Source organism: Entelurus aequoreus, linkage group LG03 (assembly GCF_033978785.1).
Source record: "Entelurus aequoreus isolate RoL-2023_Sb linkage group LG03, RoL_Eaeq_v1.1, whole genome shotgun sequence".
Classification (NCBI taxonomy): Eukaryota; Metazoa; Chordata; class Actinopteri; order Syngnathiformes; family Syngnathidae; genus Entelurus; species Entelurus aequoreus.
Window position 1 is genome coordinate 25,892,662 of NC_084733.1, and position 20,106 is coordinate 25,912,767.

At 40.2% G+C, this 20,106-nt stretch overlaps 1 protein-coding gene across 7 annotated transcripts in view; it reads left to right on the forward strand.

Annotated features, from left to right (window-relative positions):
- The first annotated feature begins 325 nt into the window (after positions 1-325).
- The window catches only part of LOC133646321 (sorting nexin-14-like), a 64,430-nt gene continuing 44,649 nt past the window's right edge, over positions 326-20,106 (forward strand). For 2 of the 7 annotated variants that reach the window (XR_009825271.1, XM_062041559.1), the window contains exons 1-13: positions 326-518; positions 595-736; positions 3,687-3,807; positions 10,087-10,160; positions 11,789-11,867; positions 11,949-11,992; positions 12,107-12,194; positions 12,260-12,344; positions 12,419-12,575; positions 13,289-13,364; positions 16,706-16,750; positions 16,822-16,902; positions 16,998-17,112. Coding sequence is in view for 6 of the 7 variants with exons in the window: in XM_062041559.1 (XP_061897543.1) it covers positions 600-736; positions 3,687-3,807; positions 10,087-10,160; positions 11,789-11,867; positions 11,949-11,992; positions 12,107-12,194; positions 12,260-12,344; positions 12,419-12,575; positions 13,289-13,364; positions 16,706-16,750; positions 16,822-16,902; positions 16,998-17,112 (1,102 nt within the window). In the remaining variant the exon portion in view is untranslated. The remainder of the gene's footprint in view (positions 519-594; positions 737-3,686; positions 3,808-10,086; positions 10,161-11,788; positions 11,868-11,948; positions 11,993-12,106; positions 12,195-12,259; positions 12,345-12,418; positions 12,576-13,288; positions 13,365-16,705; positions 16,751-16,821; positions 16,903-16,997; positions 17,113-20,106) is intronic. The other 5 variants (XM_062041558.1, XM_062041561.1, XM_062041560.1 and 2 more) reach the window with 3 other exon arrangements.

Below are 20,106 nucleotides of genomic sequence, written 5' to 3' on the forward strand. Positions count from 1 at the left end.
GGGTCTAATGTTGACTTGCCGACAACTACTGGCTGGTCGAGTTTGTGCAAAATATAATTGACTACGTATTTCTTTGAAAGCATCTAATTTATGTCCGTTATTCTCGCGTATTTCATCCAAAATGGCCACACAGCGTCTAACGACGGGAACAGTAGTCCTCGTGCGAGCTCTTCAAAAATGGCGACGAAATAAGGTCCACAAAAACTACGTGATACACTCGCGTTGTTTACTACAATGGCTACAAATGCAGGCTTTAGCCTTTTGTGTCGTGTTGCGGCTGAGCGGAGGTGACGTCACACCCGTCCCTCACCCTGTGCACGCCCCCCTTCAAACACCAATAAATAACAGCCATAGCCATTGTAGCAGTTAGCTAAACATTGCTCCGTGCCGATGACGCCCATTAGTCCCCTTCCAGCTGTGTGTGCCCCCCCTTTCATATTAGACTGCAAATAATCTGCAGGGAAATGTGAAGGTAAACCTTAAGTGTCTGAGTACCGACAACCTGCTCGGCGTGTAAGGTAAGCCGTGTAATGTTTTCGAATGTTAACTGGAACCAACACATTACCTGCTTCGTCATGTTTCTTAACTCTGCAGCGATAATGGGCTGCTTGAGGGCTTGCCTGCAGCGTATCAGACGCAAAGTGAAGCTGGACCTGCTCAGAGATCTGGGTCGACAGTATCCAGTGTTCTGCTTCCTGCTGTTGGCCCTTCTCCTGTTTACAGTGCTATTAAACAGGTAACATTCACACCTCATTCCTGCTGCAGAATGAACACACGTTTTCAGGCAGCATGGTTCAGGTGATAGAGCCACCGACCAGAAACTTGGAAGGTCTTTTAGATCAATTCCAGCTTCTTCCATCCCCTGTTGAGTCCTTGGGCAAGACACTTTACCCACTTTATTCCCAGTGTCACCCACACTGGTGTAAATGTAGATCAGGGGTGTCAAAACGTACGGCCCGCGAGACAAGTTTGCTAAGTATAAAAATGAGCCGACATTTTTGAATGATAGAAACTGCTGTTCTAAATGTGTCCACTAGATGTCGCAATAGCAATTATTTGTATCTTTTGTAGATGATGCTACATATGTAAAAAAATAAAGTATGTGATGTTAGTGCACCAGTTGAGGAAAATGAGTGAACTAGATAATTAACACTATTGTATTGGAAATTGAAAATCTATTGTCTGAGTTGAAATCTGACAAACCTTGTGGTCATGATAATCTAGATAGTAGACTTTTAAAGTTGTCAGCTGGAATAATAGCCAGTCCGATATGCTATATTTTAAACTTAAGTTTTAAAGAAGGAATCTATCCTCAAGTATGGAAGGCTGCTAGAGTAACTCCTCTACCAAAAAATAGGAAAGAAGCATTCACTGGATCGAATAGTAGGCCAATTAGCATTCTACCAGTATTATGAAAATTAATGGAAACAATTATATTTAAGCAAATTCAAAATTATTTCTCTATAAATAACATTAATTCAGACTTTCAACATGCATATAAAACTGGCCATTCAACATGCACAGCTCTCACACAATTAAGAGATGACTTTCTAAAACAAATTGACAGTAAATTATTAGTTGGCACAGTGCTATTAGATTTTAGTGCAGCTTTTGATATTATTGACCACAAACTACTTCTTATAAAACTGTCTGCTTATGGTTTTAAACTCTCAGCGATTAATTGGATGAAAAGCTACCTAGTCAACAGACAGCAGTGTGTCATGTTCAATGGAACCCTTTCAAATATTAAAACATTATATTGTGGTATTCTCCAGGGAAGTTGCCTGGGACCTTTATTATTCTCAATATTTGTAAATGACATGTCATGTATTTTAAAGAATTGTTGCTGTGCAATTTACGCAGATGACACAACAATATATGCTTATGCTGATAATTGCACAGACCTGAGCAGGATACTACAAGACGAGGTCATACAGATTTCTAAATGGGTTACAGAAAATAAGATGAAAGTTAATATTTCCAAAACAAAATGTCTTATTTGCTCAAAAAATGCTCAGAGAAATGAACGCATATTAAATGTTTCTTTGAACGGAGTTCATATTGAACAAGTTAAAGAGGCCAGGTTGCTGGGAGTTACAATAGACGAAAGACTATCTTGGGCCACTCACATTAACAACATAGTAACACAAATGAGCAGAAGCATTTCAATCATAAGAAGTGCCTATTTTTTTAACTAACACAACTACTAAGCAAGTTATGCAATCCCTTGTATTGTCACATATTGACTACTGCCCAGCAATCTGGTCTAATGCATCTAAACAAGAACTAAATAAAATCCAGCTTGTCCAAAACCGAGCTGCCAGACTAGCTCTCCATTGCTCATTTAGAACCGGCGTTGAGATCATGCATGCTGAATTGTCATGGATGAGAGTTGGTGAAAGACTAGCTTGTAGTTTAATTTTATTAAAAGAAACAATCTATACATACCACAAACCTTCATATCTGTATCTGTTGCTTGCTAATGACAGTCACAACTATGGTACCAGGCTAGCCCTAAGAGGTGCTTTCACCCGTCTTAAACCCAAAACTGATGTTTTGAAAAAGACTGTAATGTATAGGGCAATCACATACTGGAATCAAATTCCACAATATCTGGTATCCATCACCAGCATACTGGGTTTTAAGAATAGACTAAGAGGAGAAGTATTGCGGAAAGAGATTATTCTAGATTGTACCTAATGTCATGACTGTTTTTATTGACTATTGACTATCTTATTGTTTATGGGACAAGCAGTAGAAAATGGATGGATGGTACTTTTTCGTCACTTTCTGTTTGTTTTTGGTACACCAATGTGTATATTTTAGGCCATTGGTTCTTTGCTTTATTTTTGGAAAAATATATATATATATTTTTATATTGCTCTTTTTATCTTTGGTATGAACATTATTATGTAAACTCAAAGTTATTATTACTTTTTTTGGTTCTTTGTTGTTGCTATGTTTGTATTACAACATTTTATTATTTGATCATGTTGTACTGCATTTTAATCTTTTGTTTTATGATTGTGTGATGTTTTTTGTCTGGACCCCAGGAAGAATAGTCTCCACTGCGGTGTAGACTAATGGGGATCCTTAATAAACTAAACTAAACATCCTGTAATTTGATTTTGATAAAGTTTTTTTTTATCTTAAAAGGTTGAAAATGAACACCTATGAGTTGACTGATGAACATTATCACATAATTTATTTAGAAAGTATAAATAACGACAAAGGTAGAATACTGTTAACCGCAACATGTAAGTGTAAAAAAACAACAACAACATGATTTGTACATTTTCAGAATGTGCTTGTTCTATTTTTAAACAAAGAGAACAATCTGAAGTTGTCTTTTATTTTTAAGTTATCGTGCCGTGGTTTTATCAGTCCGGCCCACTTGGGAGTAGATTTTCCTCCATGTGGCACCCGATCTAAAATGAGTTTGACACCCCTAATTGAAAGTTTTATTAGTAGATCGCACAGTACAGTACATATTCCGTACAATTGACCACTAAATGGTAACACCCGAATACATTTTTCAACTTGTTTAAGTCGGGGTCCACGTTAATCAATTCATGGTACATTAATGTAGAAAAATGGTTTCACAATGTAAAGCACTATGAGTTTCTAGAGAAAATACACTTTATAAAAAAGATGTAATTCACATTTACATTTTTGCCCTCCCACAGATACATCCATATCATCATGGTTGTCTGGTCCTTCCTGGCCGGTGTTGTTACTTTCTATTGTTCCCTGGGGCCTGAGTCTTTGCTGCCAAACATCCTAGTCAACATCAAGCCAAAAATAAAGGTACTCACACCTCACATTTCACTACTGCAGTACTTTTCGGATTATAAGGCACACTTTTATTTTCTCAAAAATCGGCAGTGCGCCGTATATCCCGGTGCATTTTATATATCCTTGTTGTGCTTATTCTGGTTGTGGTACATGGTGTAATAAGTGTGACCAGTAGATAGCAGTCCCACAAGAGATACGTGTGGACTGCAGGTTGACGCTCGTTCAATAAATGACGCTAGCAAGTACCAGTAAGCAAGCAAGCAAGACCCAAACTTTTATGTTTCTTTGAAAATATAAAAAATTACAACATGTTTTAGTCCGACTCTGGTAAGCTACAAAGCCACACCGCTTGATGGATTGTTGGAGCATTACAGTACATTACGTAGTCAGACGTACTGTGCTTCAAAATACAGGTATTATTATCATGTGTGTATAGGGACCCCAAATTGGCACCTATTAGGAGATAGTTTTATTTCGACCTATTCCGCGCAATCAACTTTTCTTACCTATTGGTACCTGTTGTTGGATCTGCATAAATCTCGAAAGTTTGCGCGCATCCGCCATCATATTCCGTGCCGTAGTCAATAAGGTCTTTCTTTTTTTCTATCCTCTTGTGTGGCATTTATCCTCTGCTGTTGTTATTTGTAATATAAAGCAGCCCACAGTTCTAACTTACAGTACATTTGTCAGTAGACTCGCTATGGAAGCGCTAAAAACTTAAAGAAAAGATGACTGAGAGAAGACGCTGTCGAAGTGGAGCCACGCAAGTAAGACCACCCACAAATCGGCGCATCCTGAATAGACAGTCAGAAAGCGGCTTAAACGGTCTGTAAAAGCATAATCTATGCAACATTTTGACCAAAGAACCAACATTACATGGTATGTAGACCACAAGGAAGTGTTTTAAATGTATAAAAAAAAGATAATATGACCCCTTTATTGCACTTCATAACCCGGTGCGCCTATTTATATGAAAATAGACCCGTTCATTGACTGTACACCTTATAATCCGGTGTGCCTTATGGTCCAAAAAATACGGTATATCTTATCAAATGAGGACAATACAGTAAGAAAGGGGCCACCCATCATCTGTGAGGGCAAAAACTCTTTCAGTGGTCCCCAACCACCGGTCCATCTGTGATTATGGCGACTGGTTCAGGCCAGTAATCTATTTGCGGTAATGAGGTCCCGGAGGTTGGGTGGGCGCCTGAAGTCCGTGACATCATGTAATTTGTAATATTCCAATAAAAAGGCTTTTTAAATGTTATCCATATATTTAAAAACAAATCTGTGTTTTGTTCTTTATTAGTACACTCGAGTGTTTTAAGATAAGAGCTGACTCTCGGGTAATTGTTATGCTTTAAAGGTGCCATGTGTAATAATGTGGCCAGAAATGGTACTGCAATCACAGTCAAAATTCTGTAGTCTCCCTCCCACTCTCCATGACTGAGGTTGCCAAATACACAGCCGAATCCGAATCCTACTCCAAGGAACTTAAAATGGCAATCGACGAGTCTTACACTGTAGGTTTCTTTTGTTTATGATTCTTGCAAGATGGTTTACAAAGTAATTATGCCACATTTTACAAATGTCGATTAGCTAAATGTATTTGTAAAGTTACGCAGCAATATTTTAGTTGGGAGTCTCGACAGATTGTTACCTGCTAACGCACGAACCACCATCGATATAATCATATATACAAACCCTGTTTCCATATGAGTTAGGAAATTGTGTTAGATGTAAATATAAACGGAATACAATGATTTGCAAATAATTTTCAACCCATATCCAGTTGAATATGCTGCAAAGACAACATATTTGATGTTCAAACTGATAACACATTTTTTTTTGCAAATAATCATTAACTTTAGAATTTGATGCCAGCAACACGTGACAAAGAAGTTGGGAAAGGTGGCAATAAATACTGATAAAGTTGAGGAATGCTCATCAAACACTTATTTGGAACATCCCATAGGTGAACAGGCAAATTGGGAACAGGTGGGTGCCATGATTGGGTATAAAAGTAGATTCCATGAAATGCTCATTCATTCACAAACAAGGATGGGGCGAGGGTCACCACTTTGTCAACAAATGCGTGAGCAAATTGTTGAACAGTTTAAGAAAAACCTTTCTCAACCAGCTATTGCAAGGAATTTAGGGATTTCACCATCTACGGTCCGTAATATCATCAAAGGGTTCAGAGAATCTGGAGAAATCACTGCACGTAAGCAGCTAAGCCCGTGACCTTCGATCCCTCAAGCTGTACTGCATCAACAAGCGACATCAGTGTTTAAAGGATATCCCCACATGGGCTCAGGAACACTTCAGAAACCCACTGTCAGTAACTACAGTTGGTCGCTACATCTTTAAGTGCAAGTTAAAACTCTCCTATGCAAAGCGAAAACCGTTTATCAACAACACCCAGAAATGCCGTCGGCTTCGCTGGGCCTGAGCTCATTTAAGATGGACTGATACAAAGTGGAAAAGTGTTCTGTGGTCTGACGAGTCCACATTTCAAATTGTTTTTGGAAACTGTGGACGTCGTGTCCTCTGGACCAAAGAGGAAAAGAACCATCCGGATTGTTATAGGCGCAAAGTTGAAAAGCCAGCTTCTGTGATGGTATGGGGGTGTATTAGTGCCCAAGACATGGGTAACTTACACATCTGTGAAGACACCATTAATGCTGAAAGGTACATACGTGTTTTGGAGCAACATATGTTGCCATCCAAGCAACGTTACCATGGACGCCCCTGCTTATTTCAGCAAGACAATGCCAAGCCACGTGTTACATCAACGTGGCTTCATAGTAAAAGAGTGCGAGTACTAGACTGGCCTGCCTGTAGTCCAGACCTATCTCCCATTGAAAATGTGTGGCGCATTATGAAGCCTAAAATACCACAACGGAGACTGTTGAACAACTTAAGCTGTACATCAAGCAAGAATGGGAAAGAATTCCACCTGAGAAGCTTTAAAAATGTGTCTCCTCAGTTCCCAAACGTTTACTGAGTGTTGTTAAAAGGAAAGGCCATGTAACACAATGGTGAACATGCCCTTTCCCAACTACTTTGGCACATGTTGCAGCAATGAAATTCTAAGTTAATTATTGTTTGCAAAAAAAAAATAAAGTTTATGAGTTTGAACATCAAATATCTTGTTTTTGTAGTGCATTCAATTGAATATGGGTTGAAAAGGATTTACAAATCATTGTATTCCGTTTATATTTACATCTAACACAATTTCCCAACTCATATGGAAACGGGGTTTGTATAATATATATTATATATCGCATCGGTCTACTTTGATGGCAAGCCAAAGCCAACACTAATATTACCGCCACATTTCAAGGCGCCATCCGGAAGTACCATGTTTTTCGGACTATAAGTCGCTCCAGAGTATACGTCGCACCGGCCGAAAATGCACAATAAAGAAGGAAAAAAACATGTCGCACTGGAGTATAAGTCGCATCTTTTGGGGAAATGTATTTGATAAAATCCAACACCAAGAATAGACAATTTAAAATAAATAAAGAATAGTGAACAACAGGCTGAATAAGTGTACGCCATATGACGCATAAATAACCAACTGAGAACGTGCCTGGTGTGTTAACGCAACACATCATGGCAAGAGTCATTCAAATAACTATAACATATAGAACATGCTATACGTTTACCAAACAATCTGTCACTCCCGATCGCTAAATCCGATGAAATCTTCCTCCCCGGTGTCGCCTCTGGTATGTCCTTTCTTTCTGCTGCTCGATCGCCGTTCCCTGCTGCATATTTCACTACGTCCAGCTTGTAATCTCAGCATATGATTTCCTTTTTGGTGCCATTTTAGTTCAGCCCTTCTCAGTTTTTATAAGTTACCGCCAATGGTGATGTGATCCATTTTAATAGCTACGGCAGTAGCGTATAGCATATAGCAGTTAGCATACCATGACCCACAATGCACTTGTGCCATGACCCTCCCCCGCCAAATTATTATTGGTTGACGTGTGAGTGACGATTGCTGCCATTTGCTTCGTCTCTTACGCGATTGAGATAAATAATATTATTTGATATTTTACGGTAATGTGTTAATAATTTCACACATAAGTCGCTCCGGAGTATATGTCGCACCCACGGCCAAACTATGAAAAAAAACTGCGATTTACAATCCGAAAAATACGGTATCAGAACAAATGGTGGAATAAAGAAGCCAAAGAAATCCAAGGCTATGCCAACCCGACACGAATCGAGAAACTTCGTCCAAGCCGTCCATACCATTTATGGACCGACACATTCATCCTTGCATCCTCAAAGCTCTGCTGAAGGTCATGTACTCCTTAAGGACAAAGACGCTATTCTTGCCCCGTGGAAAGAGCACTTCGAAGACCTCATGAACCGACCTTCCCAAGCCTCAAAATACTTTATTCGTGAGATTCCTCAACATCTAATCAATACATGGATGAGTCTCCCACCCTCTCCTGAAGAGATTCTGGAAGCGAGTAAACGGATGAAACCTAATAGGGCCTCTGGCCCTGATAACATACAAGCTGAGCTTATCCAATACGGTGGGGATTGTCTCCTAAGGCAAATCTGTCTCCTTTTCCTGTCAATGTGGGAATCCAAGCATGTCCCCCAAGAACTATGGTATGCAACCATCGTGACCATTTTCAAAAAGGGCGACCACTCTGCCTACGAAAATTACCGTGGCATCTCCCTGTTCACTAGGAATAGTTTTTGCCGGATTCCGCAATAAGCGCCTCCTTGACTTCAGTGAATTAGTTCTCCCAGAGTCTAGGTATGGTTGTTGACCTGGCCGTAGAACCACCGACATGACTCTCTGTGCTCGGCAGCTGCTCAAAAAAGCTAGAGAACAGCAACCCATGACGAGGATTTTCTTTGAGCTGTATAAAGCCTTTGATTTCGTCCCCCGTGCTGTCCTCTGGGGAGTGCTTGAGAAGTTTGGTTGCTCCCTACACTTTGTCTAACTAGTGCAGGGTCTGCACGATGATATGAGGGGCTCTGTCGTCTACAGTGCTTATGTTTCACCTTCATTCCCCATTGCCACGGGGGTTAAACAAGGATGTGTGCTTGCGCTGACACTCTTCTCGCTATATCTTGCAGTTGTGTTGTGTGTCAAAACCTCTCACTCTCATCTTGGAGTGTGTATCAGATAACAGATGGATGGTGGTCAATTTAACCTGGGGAGTCTGAAGGACCGATCAAAGACAACTTAGGTGTAATATCTCTGAACTCCAGTATGCTGATGACAGCTGTGCCCCTGCCTCCTCCCCTGCTGAACTACAGGTGACTACTGATCCTTGAGAGTGCAAGACTGGAGGTCAATGTTGGAAGGACAAAAATCCTGGTGCAATCCCACCCTGCATATCCATCCATGGCAACTCGCTAGAGCAGGTTCTCAGATTTTGTTACCTCGGGTGGCTTGTCCGCGTAAACCAGGATCCTGTATACAGGATTGTTGTGATTCCAACCCTTCTACATGGGTCAGAGAGTTGGACCCTCTATCGGAAAAACATCAGGAGCCTGGAGAGGTTTCACCAGCGAAAGTTGCGGGCAATCCTCGAAATTGCCTGGGAAGATCACATCACCAACAGTAATGTTCTAACCTGTGTCGCCCTTCCAAGCGTTGAAGCGATCATCACCAAGAATTAGCTCCGCTTCCTTGGTCATTTATGCTGTAAGAAAGACTCTTACCTCTCCAAACAGACCATGTTTGGTGAACCGGTCCATCGTTCTAGGCTGTTAGGGGGACCCAAGAGACTGTTTAAAGACCCGTTTAAACAACTAATAAAAAAGAGCAGGATCCCTGTGGACAACTGGGAGGCCCTGGCAGAGGACTGCTCAGCCTGGCGTGGCACAACCGCCATTGGTGTTTAGAAACTTGAGACGGCGCGAACAAAGGTAGCAGGGGGGAAGCGCTAACTCAGACATTGTCTTTTGCTGCCCCGTCCACCTTCAACACTTTCATGCCAAGACTGCCCCCGGCTTTTCCACACACACCTTGGACTCCACAGTCACCAGCAGGCACCCAGACTGAGAGTCCAGCTAGCTCAGCTAGTCCAGAAGGAGAAGAAATGAACGATGGAAGACTGATCCCCGTTTTCGAGGCTGCCATGATGATGAATTGATATTTGGGTGTTTTATTATCCAATATTTGGTGTTAATTCCTTCATGAGTGTCACAACTGTTACTATTAATTAAATTCTGCATTTTAACCACAATAAATTTGTTTACCAGATATACAACCAAAGAGAAACACAATTTTCTGTGATTGTTTGTGTGCAGTCCTACCAGCAGGAGTTGTTTCCACTGGGCAGCAGCTGTGCCGTTTGTGGGAAGATCAGGTGCAAAAGGCACAGGTGAGTTTGCCTGACGTTGTGGTGGTTGATTTACACTGCATGACTGTACTCTACTGTACTGTTCATGTACTAAACAGCACATTAATAACCATCAGTGCCGGCCTCTGGCATAGACATCAATGTGGTTGTTTAGAGCCGCAACCAGTCACTGCGCCACGTTATTATGGCCACCTGTCACTTTAGTGGCTTATCATCTACGTGGTTGTCTGCACGCATTTGCTTGTTCTACTTTGTTGGACTGAATTACCTCATGATACAATTATACTTTGTTTCTGAACATTTTTTGTTCAGCGGTGAGTCAACATGTCCTTTGTAAATGTTTTAGTTCGGTTTAGCAGCATCGCGGCTGCGTTTAAAAGCCCATTGAGATTATTGCTAATTTAGCATTGCTTTGAACGCCGACATCGTGACAGATTTACGACCGTATTTCTAAAACGACCGTACTGTTTAAGTTTATATTAAAGACAATTTTTTCCCCCAAAGATAAAATGTCTGAAGAACATTTTATTTAAATGTTTTTAATAGTTTTTTGTTTTTAATAGTTTTTGAATATTTATTGTGTTTTGTTTACCGGTACTTTGTCTATTAATGCCGAAGTGACATAGCAATTTTGAATTGGCTTCATTGCGGTAGAAGATATCAAACACTCTTCTTTTCCTCTTGGACCTGTCGATTTATTTTTTTTCACTTTTTCATACAAACTTTACTTTGGACATTACCTGGTATATAAACAAATGACTATTGATTCTGTTTGATTGAACTGAATTGTAGTTGTCAATGTAGTGATGTTGTTTACTGTTCATACAAGATTATTTATAGTACATACAAATCTTTAGATAACTTAAAATAAAAATTGTCATGGTGCTCTGCAGGTTTTTGCTTGTTCTAGTTTGATGGACAGTATTGCCTCATCGTGGATAGATGAATAAAATTATACATTGTTTTTGCTAAACTTTTATTCAGTGGCTGGTGAGTCAACATGTCCTTTGTAATAGTTTTAGTTCGGTTTAGCAGCATCGCGGCCACATCCATTCAAAAGCCCATAGAGATAACCACTCATTTAGTATCATAACTTGTAAAATAATTACATTATTTCTGAATTACTAATCACATTTTTTTTTCATTTTTATTGGTTGCGTCTTTCATGCACAGTCTCTGACTCCCATTGCCAAATCTACTCTTGGTCCCCTAGAGTAATACAGTAAACCCCCCTGTTTATCGCTGTTTTATTGGTTCCAAATCTTTATTCTTCATTCTGAATTGAATATTTTTATAGAAATAGCCCAAAAAACCTATTTACAAATTTCTAAATATGGGTTTTAAGTTAACATAAAAAAGCCCTTAAGATATGAAATACCACCTACATAGTCTTTACAAGCCACAAACTTTAAAGCGCTATTTGGCGAGGAATGACTATTACAACACTCGCTAGGCTGTAGTCAGCCCTAGCCAAGTGTTACATGAATAATATTTAAGACCAGAATTTTGTGTCACAAAAAGCCTAGTGCCCGCCCGGCTAAGAGAAATTTTTTTAAAGTACTAAAAAGGCATTTAAAGATATCGTTTATCATAAGTGATGTTCTACTGCCTTCTAGTGGTTGGATTATAATAATATTGTTTTATGTCAGACCTACCCTGTTACTGGAAAACTACCAACCATGGCTTGATCTCAAAGTTTCCTCTAAGGTGGATGCTTCTCTTTCAGAGGTAAAGTAATATAAAATAATATATTGTATTGGCTTCAAATAAATAGATTCTCAGAATAACTTGCTGTTTTTTCCTCCCCAGATTATGGAACTTGTCCTGGAAAACTTTGTGTATCCTTGGTATAGGTAAATGTTTTGTTTCATCATGATCATTTTTGATGCAGTGCACTTGCACACTGACATACTGCAAAGTGTGTATTAAAATGTGTAATGATGCTGCTTTGTTTTTGTTTATAAAAGGGATGTGACAGATGATGAGGCGTTTGTGGATGAACTAAGGGCCACTTTACGTTTTTTCGCCGCCGTGTTGGTCCGTCGAATCCAGAAGGTGATGATCATAAACTGGGAAAAGAAAGCCAGAATACACTAGTGTAATTTGTTGTTATTTCCCAGGTTGATGTCGCGTCTCTCATCACACGAAAGCTCCTCAAAGTCTCCATGAAGCACATTGAGTTAATTGCTAAGGCAAGGCAGAGAGGTACTGTTGATGCAATCATGTTACTTGTCGGTCCATTGTAAAAATGGCTAACCTAATTATGCTGTCGTCTGTAGTAAAGAACACGGAGCATCTTCAACAAGCGGTCCTGGACGAGTACGGGCCGGACCTTCATGTAGCCCTGCGTAGTCGCCGAGATGAGCTTCTTTACCTCAGGAAGTTGACTGAGATGCTCTTTCCTTACATCCTGCCACCTAAAGCCACGGACTGTAGGTACGTCTCTCAGTGTTAAGACAAGTTTAAAAAACAAAAACCATGTTAATTTCCTATTTCTTTTTTTTTTTTTTTTTAATAATGTCCTGCCCAGCTTCTCGGGCAAATCATATAGCAGATGTAGATGCCCATATCGGCTGTTCAGATTTACTTTACAAAAGAGAAGTGTAGGATACTTCTCTTGTTGCCTTACTTGTATTTTGACTTTATTAAATGTATTTATATTATCATTTGGTGCAGCCGGGCCAGAGCAGGAGGGGATAGAAAGAGAGAAAAAGGAAGACAGAGGGGGGAATTGTGGGGACAAGAGGGGGATTAGACAGAGAGACAAAAACAACAACAGCAAACACAACAACAACAACTACAATAGAGCAACATCAGCAAATACGACATGTACAAATATGATGGTAAATGTAATAGCATATAAGCAGTTAGCGAAAATAAAATAAAAATACAGAAATGACAATGAGCATTATTACACTAAAAATGGAGCAATATGAATACCAATAGAAATAGTGCTATTGATAATAAACAATACCAATACTTTACCTTTATTATCAACAATACAATTGTTCAAATGCAACAATACATATACGTAATGATAACTTGAGATACGAAAGAATGCAGAAAAATGGAGGGGAAGAAAGAGAAGCAACCTACATTAACCTTGTAGATTGTTATAGTAACAATAATTTCCTATTTCTAATCATCAGATCCCTAACTTTGCTTATAAGAGAAGTCTTGGCTGGTTCTGTCTTCCTTCCTTCGATGGACTTCCTGGCTGATCCTGTGAGTGAAGTCTGACAGATTCCTCCACTCAAAACTGTATGAAAACTTCCAGAATCTCACACATCGTAAATGTTCCAATGAATGCATCTACTCCATTAGCCGAGTCTCCTTTAGTGCCAAAAACACTAGCTGCTGGTCAAATAAACATTGATAAAAATGTAATCTGTACCATTCCGCAAAGCAACCTTGTGACAGCAACCGATAAAACAATGGAAAAAAAAACACTCCAGCCAATGATATGATGCAATTCACTTGTGTTTACTTACGCAGCCAATACATGTCATTAAAAGTGTACATGTAGCACATGTTGACGTGTTTTGCAAGCTCATGTTGTGGTGGACTTAAAGGACAATTGCACTTTTTTGGAATTTTTCCTATCATTCACAATCCATATGTGAGACAAGAACACATATGTCTCCTTTTTTTAATGCATTCTAACTCGTAAATAATAAAGATAATAATAATGGATTAGATTCATATATCACTTTTGTAGAAACTCGGTGGGTCACAGAGAAGTGAGAACCCATCATTCATTCACTCCCCATTCACACTTTGATGGTGGTAAGCTACATTTGTAGCCACATTTGTAGCACTCAAAAAACCCAATGTTTTATAAACATGCTTAAGTATATAGGTAATGTAGTAACAGGCACATTCATAATAACATGTAATATTTACATATTGTGGTCATTTTAAACATTACGGCAGCACATTAATTTCACAGACACATCACAACGTTCGCATCAATAACTACTACTAATCATGCCGACTCTGATGGTGGCCGGGGTGTCATCGAAAGCTACAACGCCCGCCGCTGCTCCGTAGTTAGCTTCAATTGTTAAGCTTCGCCAAGCTGGAAATTATTAACCGTGTATTTACATGTTCATGGTTTAATAGTATTGTTGATCTTCTGTCTATCCTTCCAGTCAGGGTTTTTAAAATGTTGTTTCTATCTGCATTTGAGCCCGATGCTATCACGTTAGCTCCGTAGCTAAAGTGCGTCAATGATGTATTGTCGTGGAGATAAAAGTCACTGTGAATGTCCATTTCGCGTTCTCGACTCTCATTTTCAAGAGGATATAGTATCCAAGGTGGTTTAAAATACAAATCCGGGATCCACAATAGAAAAAGGAGAGTGTGTGGAATCCAATGAGACCTTGTACCTAAGTTACGGTCAGAGCGAAAAAAGATACACCCTGCACTGCCTCTCTAGTCCTTCACTCTAACGTACCTCATCCACGAATCTTTCATCCTCGCTCAAATTAATGGGGTAATCGTCGCTTTCTTGGTCCGAATCTCTCTCGCTCCATTGTAAACAACGGGGAATTGTGAGGAATCCTTCCTCCTGTGACGTCACGCTACTTCCGGTATAGGCAAGGCTTTTTTTTTTATCAGCGACCAAAAGTTGCAAACTTTATCGTCGTTTTTCTATACTAAATCCTTTCAGCAAAAATATGGCAATATCGCGAAATTATCAAGTATGACACATAGAATGGATCTGCTATCCCCGTTTAAATAAAAAAAAATCATTTCAGTAGGCCTTTAATGAGAGCCAACGACGACGACTTTGGGACAAATGATGATCCAGAACTTCACATTTTCGAGCCTGAATATTAGAAGGGTGAGCTACAGGTTTTAGAAGCTGCATGATAAGCAGTAAGGATCGACCAGTTATCTGCAGCTATATTTGGCATTTTGATGTATATCGTTATCAACCTTTTTATTTATCGGTATCTGCCTTTTTAATACAATTTTTTTACAACATCAGCAGTAGCAGTGGCGGGGGTGCTGGAGCCTTTCTCAGCTGCATTCGGGCGGTAGGCGGGGTGAAGAAGTGTTGTTCAAAGGAAAGGCCATGTAACACACTGGTAAAAATGCCACTGTGCCAACTTTTTTGCAATGTGTTGCTGCCATTAAATTTTAAGTTAATGACTATTTGCAAGAAAAAAAAGTCTCAACTATAAGCTACGCAAAGGAGCTCCGAATTGTTTTTAATACAATTAAAGCATTTTTGCAGGTTTCTTATTGAGGTAACCTTATAATGTAATAAATCCATAAACCGTTATAAAATTGATTAGATGGCGAGTTACTGTGATGTAGAGTTCTCAACTATTTTTACCAATTTTCTCAGGCGATTCCCATATTTTGAAATGCAAATGTTGATGCCTCTCTGACCTGAAGCATTAGACACATGTAATATTTTTTTGTGAAATCCCACAGATCTTTTTTGGTGCTAAATTAACCAAAACATTGGCTGGCAAGTAGAGCCCAATAGCATTAAACATATCGCTACTTGGGTCTGATGCTTCCTAAAAAATTTTTATACTAATCATTTTTAGCTAACCTTTACTGCAAATGAATTTGGCTCCAAGTATCAGTTATCGGCCTTCTTGACTATTATTAATCGTTATCGGCCCTGAAAAATCATATCAGTGGATCTCTGATAAGCAAATGCATTAATAGTGAAAATCTAAGCATCATGTAGCATTATGGCTAAGTTCAAACAAAAAATACTAACTACGAACATAATAAACAATCACTTACTGTACAATTTCTGCTCTCAATGGGATGCAGACTAATTGGATGTTTATATGTTTCAACACAGACTTCTGAGGTTAGAAAAAGTTTTGTCTTTCTCGCGATGCCGTCGGGTCTAAATTGAATTTCCAAGTTGACCAACTTCTCGATTTTTGGCAAAAATCTATACAGGTGAGAAGCATGATTTATAATCTAGACTTAACTTTGACCAAATCAGTAGTGATGCAGCAGCTCACGGGCACAGTAGTTCTTCGGCGTTAGCTCTTATAATAATATGTCACTAATACTTGGTTAATATGCAGGTCATGATGTTGGATGCTATTTTTGAGGGCTTTATGGGCACAATAGATGACTCCTAGTAGCCGCTGTACATTGTTAGCCGTTTAATACGAGTCGTATAATACAAATTGGAATGCATAAAAAAACATGTGTTCTTGTCTTACATATAGGGCTTGTGAGTTATAGGCAAAATTAAAAAAAAATGCAGTTTCACTTTAAAGGGGTCCTATGATGAGTTTAATATGAGTTTAATTTTCCACGCATTTTGGCCTGAGCTTGCCTTGCGCGCAGTTTTGGATGCCTCTGTTCGCAGGGTTTTACAGTCTGGCTACGTCGGGACATCACAGCAAGGTGGAAACTCTTATCCAAGCAAGCCGATGTTTAAATTTTAAAGAAATAACAGCCTCTCTCTAATTATCGCCTGTTTCCAACTAACTTCTTTTGGTTATAAACGCCCCAACTAGATTATTTACAGTATTTGACATTACTTTTGTGACTTTTCTGCCCACTGCTTTGTATTTCAGGACACAGTGAATTATTTGGTTTTGCTCTTCATTGACAACTCTCCAGTAAGTTGTGGATTTAAATGCATTACATTTATGATGTACTGTACGAAGTTGTAATGTGTCATACCCTAAAGCCTGAAGAAGCCACGGAGCCAACGTCAGTGCTGGTGCCTTTTCTGCAAAAGTACTCTGATCCTCGCAGCAGAAAGCCTTCAGTAAGTATCATGACAAAGACAACGCAATAATGTACAATTTAATTACACACTGGCTGATTTAAACTCTTATTTTCTCTACTCGTCTCTTTTTTCAGGTTCTAAAGCTGGAGTTAAAAGAAATCCGGGAGCAGCAAGACCTACTCTTCCGTTTCATGAACTTTTTGAAGCAAGAAGGAGCCGTCCACGTGCTCCAGTTCTGCCTTGCAGTGGGTAAGTGAGTCCTAATCCTGTAAACCAGAAGTCTTCTAATTGGGGGTCCGTAGAGGTACTGCCGGGATGCTGTGGAATATTTTGTAGATATTTAAAAAAATATACATATATTTTCCTCCTGCCATTTTTATACAAATGTAAATGTCTTTTACTACACATGAACATATAACGAATAATAATCACTGAATAAGGATATTATAATATTCATATTAGCATCTAAGATAGCTAACCATTACCGCTCTAGTTGACAGTTAACAATTAGCGCACTAGACGTCAGCTAAAATTTAGCGCTCTAGTTGTCAGCTAGTGATTGGTATGTTACTTGTCAGCTAACGATTACCGCTCTAGTTGTCAGCTAGCTTTTGGCCCGCTATTTTCCAGTTAGCAATTAGCGCACTAGTTGTCAGCTAGCAATTGGTGTGGTAGTTGTCAGCTAGTGATCGCCGCTGTAGTTGTCAGTTAGCTATTGGCCCGCTATTTTCCAGCTAGCGATTGGCGCGCTAGTTGTCAGCTAGCGTCCGGCGCACTAGTTGTCAGCTAGCGATCGGCGCGCTAGTTGTCAGCTAGCGATCGGCGCGCTAGTTGTCAGCTAGCGATCGGCGCGCTAGTTGTCAGTTAGCGATTGCCACGCTAGTTGTCAGCTAGCCATTGGCGCTCCAGTTGTCAACTAGCCATTGGCACTCTAGTTGTCAGCAAGCAATAAGTGCACTGGCCGTCAACCAGCAATCAGCATATCAGTTGACAACTAGTGAGTAATGTAGTAGTTATCAGCTAGCGATTAGAGCTCTAGTTGTCAGCTACCGATTGGCACACTAGTTGTCAGTTAGTGATTGCTGCGCTAGTTGTCAGCCAGCAACAAACGTGCCAGTTAACAACTAGTGAGTAACGCCGTAGTTGTCAGCTAGCGATTACTGCTCTAGTTGTTAGCTAGCAATTGGCACACTATTTGTTAGCTAGCGATTGGCACTCTAGTTGTCAGCTAGCGATTGGCACTCTAGTTGTCAGCAAGCAATAAGTGCACTGGCTGTCAACCAGCAATCAGCATATCAGTTGACAACTAGTGAGTAATGTCGTAGTTATCAGCTAGCGATTAGAGCTCTAGTTGTCAGCTACCGATTGGCACACTAGTTGTCAGTTAGTGATTGCTGCGCTAGTTGTCAGCCAGCAACAAACGTGTCAGTTAACAACTAGTAACGCCGTAGTTGTCAGCTAGCGATTACTGCTCTAGTTGTTAGCTAGCAATTGGCACACTATTTGTTAGCTAGCGATTGGCACTCTAGTTGTCAGCTAGCGATTGTCACTCTAGTTGTCAGCAAGCAATAAGTGCACTGGCTGTCAACCAGCAATCAGCATATCAGTTGACAACTAGTGAGTAATGTCGTAGTTATCAGCCAGCGATTAGAGCTCTAGTTATCAGCTACCGATTGGCACACTAGTTGTCAGTTAGTGATTGCTGCGCTAGTTGTCAGCCAGCAACAAACGTGTCAGTTAACAACTAGTGCGTAACGCCGTAGTTGTCAGCTAGTGATTACTGCTCTAGTTGTTAGCTAGCAATTGGCACACTATTTGTTAGCTAGCGATTGGCACTCTAGTTGTCAGCTAGCGATTGGCACTCTAGTTGTCAGCAAGCAATAAGTGCATTGGCTGTCAACCAGCAATCAGCATATCAGTTGACAACTAGTGAGTAATGTCGTAGTTATCAGCTAGCGATTAGAGCTCTAGTTGTCAGCTACCGATTGGCACACTAGTTGTCAGTTAGTGATTGCTGCGCTAGTTGTCAGCTAGCGATAAGTGCGCTAGTTGTCAGCCAGCAACAAACGTGTCAGTTAACAACTAGTAACGCCGTAGTTGTCAGCTAGCGATTACTGCTCTAGTTGTTAGCTAGCAATTGGCACACTATTTGTTAGCTAGCGATTGTCACTCTAGTTGTCAGCTAGCGATTGTCACTCTAGTTGTCAGCAAGCAATAAGTGCACTGGCTGTCAACCAGCAATCAGCATATCAGTTGACAACTAGTGAGTAATGTCGTAGTTATCAGCCAGCGATTAGAGCTCTAGTTATCAGCTACCGATTGGCACACTAGTTGTCAGTTAGTGATTGCTGCGCTAGTTGTCAGCCAGCAACAAACGTGTCAGTTAACAACTAGTGCGTAACGCCGTAGTTGTCAGCTAGTGATTACTGCTCTAGTTGTTAGCTAGCAATTGGCACACTATTTGTTAGCTAGCGATTGGCACTCTAGTTGTCAGCTAGCGATTGGCACTCTAGTTGTCCGCAAGCAATAAGTGCATTGGCTGTCAACCAGCAATCAGCATATCAGTTGACAACTAGTGAGTAATGTCGTAGTTATCAGCTAGCGATTAGAGCTCTAGTTGTCAGCTACCGATTGGCACACTAGTTGTCAGTTAGTGATTGCTGCGCTAGTTGTCAGCTAGCGATAAGTGCGCTAGTTGTCAGCCAGCAACAAACGTGTCAGTTAACAACTAGTAACGCCGTAGTTGTCAGCTAGCGATTACTGCTCTAGTTGTTAGCTAGCAATTGGCACACTATTTGTTAGCTAGCGATTGGCACTCTAGTTGTCAGCAAGCAATAAGTGCACTGGCTGTCAACCAGCAATCAGCATATCAGTTGACAACTAGTGAGTAATGTCGTAGTTATCAGCTAGCGATTAGAGCTCTAGTTGTCAGCTACCGATTGGCACACTAGTTGTCAGTTAGTGATTGCTGCGCTAGTTGTCAGCTAGCGATAAGTGTGCTAGTTGTCAGCCAGCAACAAACGTGCCAGTTAACAACTAGTGAGTAACGCCGTCGTTGTCAGCTAGCGATTACTGCTCTAGTTGTTAGCTAGCAATTGGCACACTATTTGTTAGCTAGCGATTGGCACTCTAGTTGTCAGCTAGTGATTGGGGCTCTAGTTGTCAGCTAGCGATTACTGCACTAGTTTCCAAATGGCTATTAGCAGCACAATACTTTTATCATATCGTTAGTATTGCACAATC